We start from the raw sequence: 10,588 nt of genomic DNA, 5'->3' as shown, positions 1-10,588 counted from the left end.
TTTTACTCAACAGCTGCAGCAGACAAAAAACCCAATACTGCACATTTTATTTTTTAACTTTTATAAGTATTTAAAATGTGATGGGAAGAAAGTAACAAGCAATAAAAGAAGAAATTAGAAAAATGGGTAAGAAAGTAGTAAAAAGTACAAGAAAATTTCTCAAGAAAGCTGTTTTTGTTTTTTAAATCATCAAACTATCATTTCAAGGTCAAAAATAAAATTTTTAACCATTGACCCACAACTCACCTTCGAGAATTTAATCAGTGTTTCTTTGTGCTGGAAAATTTTAGTGTCCCTGTCGCCCCCCAAACAGTTTTAATACACCAATAATAGATTGATGAGAAGATGTTTTGTTTCACATTGACTGTTTTGGACGTCCATCAAAATACTCGTGTAGTTATAATGATCCTAATAATGATGAAGCAGAGCGGTGCAAAACACACAGTGACTAATCGACAATAATAGGATTTTTTTCATGTGAATTCCATTAAAATCTCGTCAAATCTTCCTGCATGGGACGATGTGGGGAGAAACGACTGCTGTTTATCTTTGCACCTGTTGAGTAGATGATGTTTGCAGATACTTTTTGCGCTGATTGGAAGCTGGTGTGATCAATACGAATGTGCGTCTTCCCTTTCACATGTTGGAGGGAACTCTGTTTCCTGTCCCTGTTAAGGTAATATTTACCTTGCCAGTAATATTTTAGTACTGTAACGATAGTCTCAACTTTCTTATTTTATTTTATTTTTTAACCAACATGAGTTTTTATTATCACACATGAAATAAAGTCTGTCTCTGCATTTTTCTCACATTAGTTTTGTATTTAAATAGAAATTCTGAATAAAGAAAATCAAATGCACTTTGTTTGTTATTCTTTGCACCTGTGGTCTGTTTTTTCAAGAAAGCCTGGAATAATAAATATATTTTTTTTTATGTCTGCTTAGAAATGCCCCAAAATGTTTCATATAGGATGTTTAGATGGGGCTGCTGAAAGGTAGCCTACCAAAGCTAAAAGCTGAATTTTTGAAATTCAGTTATGCTGTTGAAGTACATAAGCGTGTTGAAAACTATGGAGATGGAAATATGGAGAGTTCAGGAGTCGTGTATACTTTGGTTTCTTATTTTACAGTGAATGCTACTAATTCTCTGTTGTGCATAGACTTGTATAGCTTTGGTTAAAATGTGTACTTCCTGGATGACAGAAAAGAAAAGAGCAGGGGAATGACTTTAATTTGAATTTGCTGCCCTTAGAAAAATGCTTAAGATCCAGTAAAGAATGTTGACTAGGATTTCTTGTTTCATCTTATTTTGTGATTCACTAAAATACCCATCATTTCACCTATTTATATGAAATAATCTTGCTGTTTTTTTTAAGTGCACTGCCCTGATATCCCCCCCAACACTGTCAATACAGACTCTTGCACTTTAATATTTATTTCCCTATTTTTTGTAGCTCCGCTTTTTACTAGATTTGTATTTTTTGTGCAGTATATTGATCTTTAGCTATTATATGTCATTCTTATCTATTGTATGTTATTCTACTTGACCTTTACCCTTTACCCTGTACTGTGGCAAAACTTAAATTTCCCCTCTGGGGATCAATAAAGGATTATTTTATCTTATTTTATCTTATCTTAAACAATCTTTCCTTGTTGCTGCTTTTATTTTGAAACTCTTACCTGGTTTTGTTTAATCGAAAGGGCGGTGAAGCATAATTTTGAAAATCCCCGCCGGAAATGGCTCCTTGATCCACATCCAATGGTTTGACTTGACGGCGCGTGCGTGGATTGGAAAGTTTGCATCGTGGAATCAGGAAGTCCAGGCAGCCGTCGATGTCAGACAGAAATCTGTGCAGCTTCTGCCGCCTACGTGAAGCCGTGAAGCCGTAAAACCGTCTCGTGATGCTCCGTGAACTCCTCCGACATGTGGTGAGTCAGTTTACAATCACCGGGGGTCATAAAAGTTTGTGTCCGGAGTTTAAACCGCTTCTGTCGGCGCAACAAGTGGTCGGGTTTAGCTTCAGCAGAGCTGGTTCGCGCATCCTGGTCACTGGAGGGAAAAACAAACCGAACTGCGTTTAAAAATCTGCCAATTTAACACAAAATGTGCTCATTTCTGAGTAGCGTGCGCCATGAAATGTAATTAAATATATGTTCCATAATCTTATGATGTACTGTATAATTCGGGATTATGAGGGGCACTGATTTTGAAAATATCTCAATTTTAGAAAGTGTTTCAGGCCGCTGTATGCACGCAAAAGTCCATTCACCAGCCTGCTGTTTTAGTCTTATAAATGAATGGAGTTTTGCATGAAGTGGAACCACCCAAAGGAGTTGTCTCAGTGACCTCAGCTTCTTTAAATATGGGCTTCTCCACAGTCACTGTGCACTCATGCCTCCTCCTGATGTGGGCACACTTCACACACCTCCTTGTGTGTGTGTGAAGATGAAAGTCAGATAAAGGGGGTGTGTGTTTAACACATCAACACCTGGATGAAGTATTAGTTTTCTTGTGCTGCATGCAGACACCTTTCCCTGGCATTTAAACCCCTGAAACCTGAGAAAATGTTTTTTTTTTTTTTTTTTGAAAACCAGGAGAAAATAACACAATGGGCAATTTGAAAAGAAATGTCCCGCAAACTGTCAAAAAAAAAAAGAAAAAAGTAACAAGTGACAAGGAAATTATTTTAAAGTCATTCGAGGTCAGATATTTAAAAAAAAAAAAAAAAACTGAGGGAAAAATATCCAGAAAACTACATTTATGATTCTCTTAATTAGATTTAAAATTATGTTACAGAAAAAAGGAAAAACATGTACTTTTTAGCATTATTATTTTTATATTTTTCCATTTATTAATTGATTGATGTGTTTATTTATTTATAGTTTATTTAAAGGTAATTTTCTTGTTGCTTGTTGCCTTCTAATGTTTTGAAAGAAATCAGCTACATCATAATTTTTTGTTTTGTTTTGTTACCCTTATTAACTTTTTTGAGGTTACATAAAAAAAAATATTTAAAAATAAATCAAATTTAGGATGACTTAAAATATATAATATTGAAGAATAAATAAGAAATCTAATCGTTTTTAAATTGTTAAATTAAATTTTACATATCAATTAAATTAAGGCAAATGTAACAAAAATGCAAATATATTTAATTCTGTCTATATCTATGAATCAGAATATTTCTTGCTTTACATTTTTTACATTTACATTTATGTAGGATCATAGCAATCCAGTAAAATACCAGCAAAACTCCTCATGCTTTCAAAACACTTAAGGTAAAATTAGTCATTACATTTAACCCTTTGTACCCTAAAATAACATTTAACCCCTTTCTCAATTTCTTAACATAGGAGGAAGGTAATAAGCAGTGGAAAAAAAACCACAAATGAGCAAGAAATTAATAAAAATGCACCCGCATGCTACCCGATTACCTGAAAATAAGTCAAACAAAGAAACAAACAAAAACTAAAAAAAAAACAAAAAAAACCCCATAAAATACAAAAAAATAAGGAAATGACCTGACAAAAGTGCTTGAAAATATAATAATTCTGTAACATTATTTTTAATAGTTAGCCATGATAATAATAAATATAGTTTTTCCCTTACTCTCGCCTTTTTTAAAAAGGCCTTTTAAAAAAGGCTATTTTTTAAAGGAAAAAAAGCCAAAATGTTTCACCACAAATTTTGAAGAAAAAGAAAAGGCCATTTTTTGTTTGTAAGAAAACATGCCATGTCTTCTATAAAAAATCTCTCTGTTAATCTAAGCAGGGGCTAAAAGATTTTTTTTCATTTTCTTGTTGATTTTTGTTGTTGTTTTTTTAAAATAGCTGAAAATATTTAAAGGAAAAAAAGGTCACATTTATTTAAAAAAAAAAGTCTGTTTTTAAAAATCAGAAACTGAGCATATTTGCTCTGGGTTTGAAGGTTTAAATATGTGTAACGCGTGTTTGAAAACAGCACAGGAAAAGTGATGTTGCTCCAGGTTTTAAATGGGTTTTTTGTGTCTTTTTCACAGTTGGAAAATGTTTTGACGTGGCTGTGTTTTTCCTCATCATTGCTGCTTTGTGTTTGTGCAGGGCGACCGCTGAATCCAGGCCTCCTCTCCGCTCTGATAGCGACTAACCGGTCCCTCCAGTAGGAATGTCCTACTGGTCAGTGGGCGTCCCCCAGGACTCTGGAGACACTCCCAGCAGCATGGAGCCACGACACAGTGAGTTATCGTCCTCATGGCTTTGTTTTCTGTCTGCGGCGGTTTCACAAAGAGTCTCACTGCAAACTGAAATGTTGTGATGTGTGGAGGCAGCGCTGCTTAAATTTAGCAAAAAGAGAACTGAAAGTGTGATACTTTAAGAACCGCAAGCTTTATCTTTTACTGTCTAACTGCACGTATCAACCAGACCAAGAGAGCTTTCCAGACTTCAGAGCACTCGAGGCGTGTGGAGCAGCAGATTACAGCAGACTGCAGATCAGCAGCGTGCTGAATGATGGCAGAGTGACAGCAGGAGGTGATAAACTGCAGAAGATCAGATTATAGCAGGTTGACTGTCCACCTTTGTCAGCATCAGAAAGGAAGCTGCTGTGACCTGCTGTTATATTTTAACTTCCTGTCTACGTCAGAGGCGAGGACACGTCTCTGTGCTGGTTGACGTCTCTGCTTGAGGCCCCTTTAAAAGCCGAGCAGATTGGTTTAAGTTCTTTCAGAAACATGCGGGAAAAAGGCAATGAGCAAAATGGCAGGAAATGTCCCACAAATTGCAAGAAATTAGTAAAAGGCAATGACAAAAATGACCTTAAAATTTGTTTAAAAAAAGGGTGGAGGGAGTTATTATTTTTTTTAAGATATATATTTTTTGAGCGTTTCTGGCCTTTATTTGAAAGTGCGAGAATGTGGATTACATGCAGCAAAGTGCGGCTGGTTGGACTCGAACCCGGGGCCGCTGCGCTGAGGACACATAGACTCTGAATGCGGGGCGTGCACTCTACCAACTGAAAATATATTATAAAAAATATTATAATTATATATTTACAATTATGTAACAGAAAAAAAAAGATATACATACATTTTTAAAAATTTTTTTTGCACTTTTTCTGAGTTCATTTCTTGCATGCTTTTGTTTTTTTCTTTCCTTTCCTTATTGTTTAGGTTTTTGCTTTTTTGCTCATTTTCTGCTTATTTTCTTGTAAATTAAAGTTCTTGCTATTTTCGGCCATGTGTGTATTAGGTTAATCATCAGTGCCTTCTCCCCATGTTTTTGCAAAAAAATCAAACCAATTTGCTCATTTGTCAAAAAGTTAACACATATTTGACCCGTTGTGCAGTTGTGCAGCTTTAATCGCCAATCTTAGCACCAAACTCCCATTTGTCAAAGACACATTTTCAATTTGGGATAGTCAGTGTGCAGTTTGCTTCTGTAAATGTGTGTGTAATATATATATATATTATATAAAATATATATATATCACATATATATATATATATATACACATATATATATGTTGAGCACTTTCTTAGGTCATTTTCATTTTTGTTTTTTACTTTTCTTTTTTGTTGCCTAACTTCAGGTAATTTTCTTTCTTGGTTTTTTGCTAAGTTGCTCCCCATCTTCTTCCTCTCATTCTTTTGAAAACAAATTAAGCCAATTTGCTCAGGTTTCAAAGGGTTAAAATGTATTTTCGCCTCATCCTACCACCAAATAATAGAAAAGTATGGATAAAGACGTCAGTATCAGTAAAAATGAAGGATCCGTACCTCTCTACAGTTGATGTTTCAGAGATCCGGATGCTCTGTGGGACGCGGTGGGCTCGGAGGTGAGTGCTGTTGAAGGTTGGACCGTCAGTGAGGGATTACAGTGAATCAGAGCAGAGACAGAGAGAGGGAGACACATACAGGAAGCCGGGAGGCTGGCGTGGCTCTTAAACAAAGGAGCATCATTCCCCCGCTCCCTCCTCCTGCTCCATACCTCTCCCTCCCTGCCTCCCCCGTCCTCCCACCCTGATCAGCCCGTCGCAGGGTTACAGAGGAGGCAGAGCATCACAGCTGGGTAGAAACCGCGAAGGGAAGCCATGAAAAGAAAGCGCTCAGCTTTAGATGTGACAGAGGCAGGAGGAGGACGAGGAGGACACGCTGCTTCGATATGAGCAGGTTAGTGAGACGGAGGAGAAGACGACGGAGCTCAGCGCTGACGGAGGCTTGTTTATATGCTGCACATGTCGGGCTGACTGAGCCGTAAAGCTGCTCTGCGCTCAGCTCCGATCAGTGTGCTGACAGCAGATCAGGTCTCAGTGTGGTCTGCAGGTCTGTGATGGATCTGATGACTTCTGTAGCGCTCATTCCTGCAGCATGAACGTGCATGAACCTGATTCTGATGTCTCTGAATGCATCTCTCTCAGGTACTCTGCATGGATGGATTACTCTGGGTTTTAATGGAGGATTTTAGCAGGACGAGGTCTGAATGTTGCTTCAGATGAATTTCAGCAGCTTCTGGTATAAAAGTCACATTTTAAAGGGAAAAAATCTGAATTTATTCATGATCAGAGTAGTGCTTCCACTGCTGTGGGCATGAATTTTGCTCTTCATGCTCCATAATGATTTTATGTAATTTGGCAACGGTTTTCCATGACTGTACTCAGAGTTCGTACAGTCATGGAAAACCTGGAAAAGTCATGCAATTTGCAAAAAGCAATATTTGTAGCCATGGAAAAGTTTTGGAAAACTTAATATACCCTGGAAGTTTTGGAAAAGTCTTGGAATTGTGTTTCACAAACCTGTATGATAACGCATGATGTGTTAGACTTAAGGAAATGTGAAAATCTTTTCCTCATGTGAAGCTGCTTCCTTCTTGTGGTCCAGCAGAGAGAAAGTGAAACAGTCGGCGAATGTTTGGTTATCGAGGTGGAAAATCCCCTGAAAGCTTCACACTGACACTGATAAGCAGCTCTCATGGATTTATGTTTGATGCTCATTTTGTAAAATACTGCCTTTTCCCTTCGAAATAGAAACGTGAATCAGCATTCGGGGAGTTGAGGAGAGCTAAAGGTCTCTGAGGGAAATTCTATTAGGTGGTTTAGCAGCTCCTTAAACTCCTTTAAAGCTCAGTAATCCTTGAAGCTGGATTCATTCCTGCTTTTTCTTTAAAGCTTATTTTTTTCAGGCATTTTTGCTTTTATTTGAAGGAGAATGACGGGCAATATGGAGTGAGAGAGAGAGAGGCAGAGCTTTAATATACAGTCAATGGCCACTTTATTAGGTACACGTCTGTATAATGCAGTACATTATAACAGCTCCACCATAACACACGTCTTCTCACAGCTCCTAATGCTCAGTATTTGCTGACATTGTCGAAATTACATTTTTCAAATGTTAAAGTGGAGAAGGTGTTTCTAATTTTTGGCCGTTTCCATTCACATGCACACATTAGTGGGGCAGAAAATTCGAAACACCTCTCAATAGCATCCAGTGCTTTCACTGACTATAGCTGATATTTAAATCAATTAACATCTTTATGAGAGTGTCAACAAAAATTCAACAAAATATTTATCATTAAAGTAGACTTTACAGCAGGACGGTTGTATTTGACAGACACAAACCAGTCTTGTTGTAAAGCGAGTTCCTTAATACCTGATTTTGATGGTGGGTGCCCTCAGTGCTAAATTTCTTGAAGGAATTGTGCATTTATTTGTCATCACATTCAAATGTATTCATCATTTATAGACCAGTGCTTCGAATCCTTTTTCTTAGCCAAGGACTTCTTACAAGACAGACTTTATACTAAGGACCCCGTCATGTATGTTTCTTGGAATAATTTGCGTGTCCTGTTTTTTACACGTCTGTTGTCTTCATCGTGCGAAAGATCAACACAAGAAAATAGTTGCAGGTTACAGTGGAAGAAGGAAGCACTGTTTGACTCTGATGGCTAGTCCGACAGGTACTTTTTGGTGATGCATGTCGAACTATAAACAACAAGATCCAGGAAGTTTCAAATTATGTGTATTGACTATTCTATTCACCTTTCCCACCAAAATTAGTGTGTGCACAAGGGATTTTTAAACACTGGTAAACCTGCTAAATATAGGCGATAGACTGCATACCTATTGCCTGTGAACACAGCGCTGCAGCACATGAGTCTGCCTTTCTGTCAGTTTTTATATATGTGTGTGTGTGAGTGTGTGTGTTGTTTTGTTGGTGTGTCCATGTGATGTCACGGACAGGCAGGAGAACAGGTAAACAGTAGACAGCAGCAGGAACAGAGGTTTTTGTAAACTTTTCGGTCATTTCTTCTCTTTATATCACTCTTAATTATTCAGTCTCTCTTTCAAACTCGAGGCAGACTAATTTGGATCGGTGTTTTAGCTGCTTAGGAGGAGACAGAGGGTAATTGTCAGCTCGTCATTGCATCTTGCCAGTTAAGAAACTGAAATTACCGTGTTCACCGGGGTCTTGTGTTCCCGTCACTGTTGATCTGTGCTGAAGGGGATAAAAACCCGTGTCTACTGCAGAGTCATTTGACCCGGGTGTGAATGCCGATCGTACGCATTCCCATTACATTAAAAAGCCAGATGTTAGCGGGTGTTAGCGGATATTTTTTGCAGTGGGAATGAGGCTTTAGACTCAATATGCACTGGTGAGTTAGATTACTTTAGAGCTTTATTTAAAATAGCGAAACATCCCCAAAGGGGGAAACTCATATGCCGCCATGGCTAACATACAACAACAAGAAATCAGACAATAGAAATACAACAGACAACTTTAAATTTAGCGCCTGACATAGCCACTGAAGGAGCGCAATAATCCAACTCAACAACAATAATATCATGCAAATAAGTATCCATACAGCTGCCTCAGAAAACGAAAAATGATAAAAAACTTAAAAAAAATAATAATAATAACATAGAATGCAAACCACACAGTGATCATATGTTAATACTGGGAAAAAAAGTAGTGTACAATGGCCACGAAGGGATGATAAAACCAAGCAACTGCCACATATTAAATATTCATAAATGCTTATAATAGAAAGTCTTGAGAAGGGATTGTAAAGATACTAATGAAGTAGTGAGTCTGACCTCAGCAGGCAAAGTGCTCCACAGTTTGAGGTCTCTGACAGCAAAGCCGCGGTCACCTTTCGTCACAAGCCGAGAACACGAAACAACGAGCAGAGCTGCATCCACAGATAAAAAAATTAATAAAAAAGAAATTCCTTTCTGGTGACGTAAACTTTATTGCGTATAGATGGGAGGTCAAAACGTAGTGGAAGATCCGTTTTCCATTAAAATAAACTTAACTGTTTTCACTAAATTTAGTTTTATGTGTCATGGCCTCGGTGTTCAGATTTTAAATTTACGGAAAAAGAGAGCGTTCGTATAACATTATACTTTGTATCCGCAGATATTCAGCAGAACTGAGGTGTCTAAACTGGGAGAGAAAAGGTTGTATTGGTGCATCCGTCACTGGTGTACTGGGCCTCCTCTGCAGGTTTTTATGTCTTTTTGCTGTCTGTAACATGATCCTATGAACTGATGATGCTCCAGCCTCCTCCTCCTCCTCCTCCTCCTCCTCCTCCTCAGCTCCTTATAGTCTCATCCTCTGCCGATCACTCTGATCTTTAGTCTCCGCTGTTGTCTGTACATGCAGCAAAGGTCAGGAGTGAATGTTCCCTCTGAACTCAACCACACTGAAAGAGCTGTTGGCAGCCTCGTTCCTCTCAAGGTCCTGTTTTAGCGTTCCCAGACAGGTCGTGTGAGGCTGTGATAGCCGAGTATTGACGCTGGGTTTGTGTCTAATGGTTTCACTCCCTCAGGATTTCTCATATAGCCTCAGCAGCCCAGTCAGACTCTCTCTGTCTTAATTATTCATAGGAAAGCTGCCGGGCTGCAGGAAGCAGGCGAACGCGGCTCAAACAGGAAACAGAAGGTTTGCTGTTAAACGAATAACGAATAACCAGTATGACTCAAAGTGAAGCCAAGATTCACCAAGTCATGTATTTACAAGTACAAGAATATATCTGAGAGAGTCAACCAGCAATTACTGTCAGTTTTAGGCTTATTCTGTGCGATACTAAATTCAACCAAAGGAAAACCCAAAATAACAACAACAGCAACATTAAAGAGACAAAATAAATGATTTATAAACAAAACTTTTTATACTCTAAAACTGCCATACTCTATTTAACACTGTGGTTATACCTAAATTATTTTACATTATGATCAGTTTGTAATTTTCAATCGTTTAGCATTGTAAGGCTTTTTCAAAACTTCAGAGAGAGCAACACAATTTCAGCTCAGTCCATGATTTGACTCCCAAAACTGAAATAAATCTATATTTAACATTTGTTCTCACTTTGTGGTTTTAAAATTACCAACACTTTTAAATTATAATGTCCTTCTCTTAATAAAAAAAGACAATTGAATACATACCGAAAGGCTTTTGTGTACAACTCTAAAAAGTATTTCCATTGTTTTTATATAATGTCTACAAATTCTAAGGTGTAGGATTCGCTATTATTATTATTATTATTATTATTATTATTATTATTGTTATTGTATTATTATTTTTTTTTTGTATTATTATTTTATTTTTATTTACTTA

General features: G+C 37.4%; 1 protein-coding gene across 1 annotated transcript in view; it reads left to right on the top strand.

Annotated features, from left to right (window-relative positions):
- The first annotated feature begins 1,811 nt into the window (after positions 1 to 1,811).
- The window catches only part of lrrk1 (leucine-rich repeat kinase 1), an 80,039-nt gene continuing 71,262 nt past the window's right edge, over positions 1,812 to 10,588 (top strand). Inside the window, 2 exon segments of the mRNA XM_042490273.1 lie at positions 1,812 to 1,928; positions 4,080 to 4,213. Coding sequence (XP_042346207.1) covers positions 4,144 to 4,213 — 70 coding nt within the window. The 5' untranslated portion in view covers positions 1,812 to 1,928; positions 4,080 to 4,143.

This window comes from Plectropomus leopardus, chromosome 1 (assembly GCF_008729295.1).
Source record: "Plectropomus leopardus isolate mb chromosome 1, YSFRI_Pleo_2.0, whole genome shotgun sequence".
In the NCBI taxonomy this organism is placed as follows: domain Eukaryota; kingdom Metazoa; phylum Chordata; class Actinopteri; order Perciformes; family Serranidae; genus Plectropomus; species Plectropomus leopardus.
Note: the sequence above shows the minus strand (reverse complement) of the source record. Positions and strands in the feature narration are given on the sequence as shown.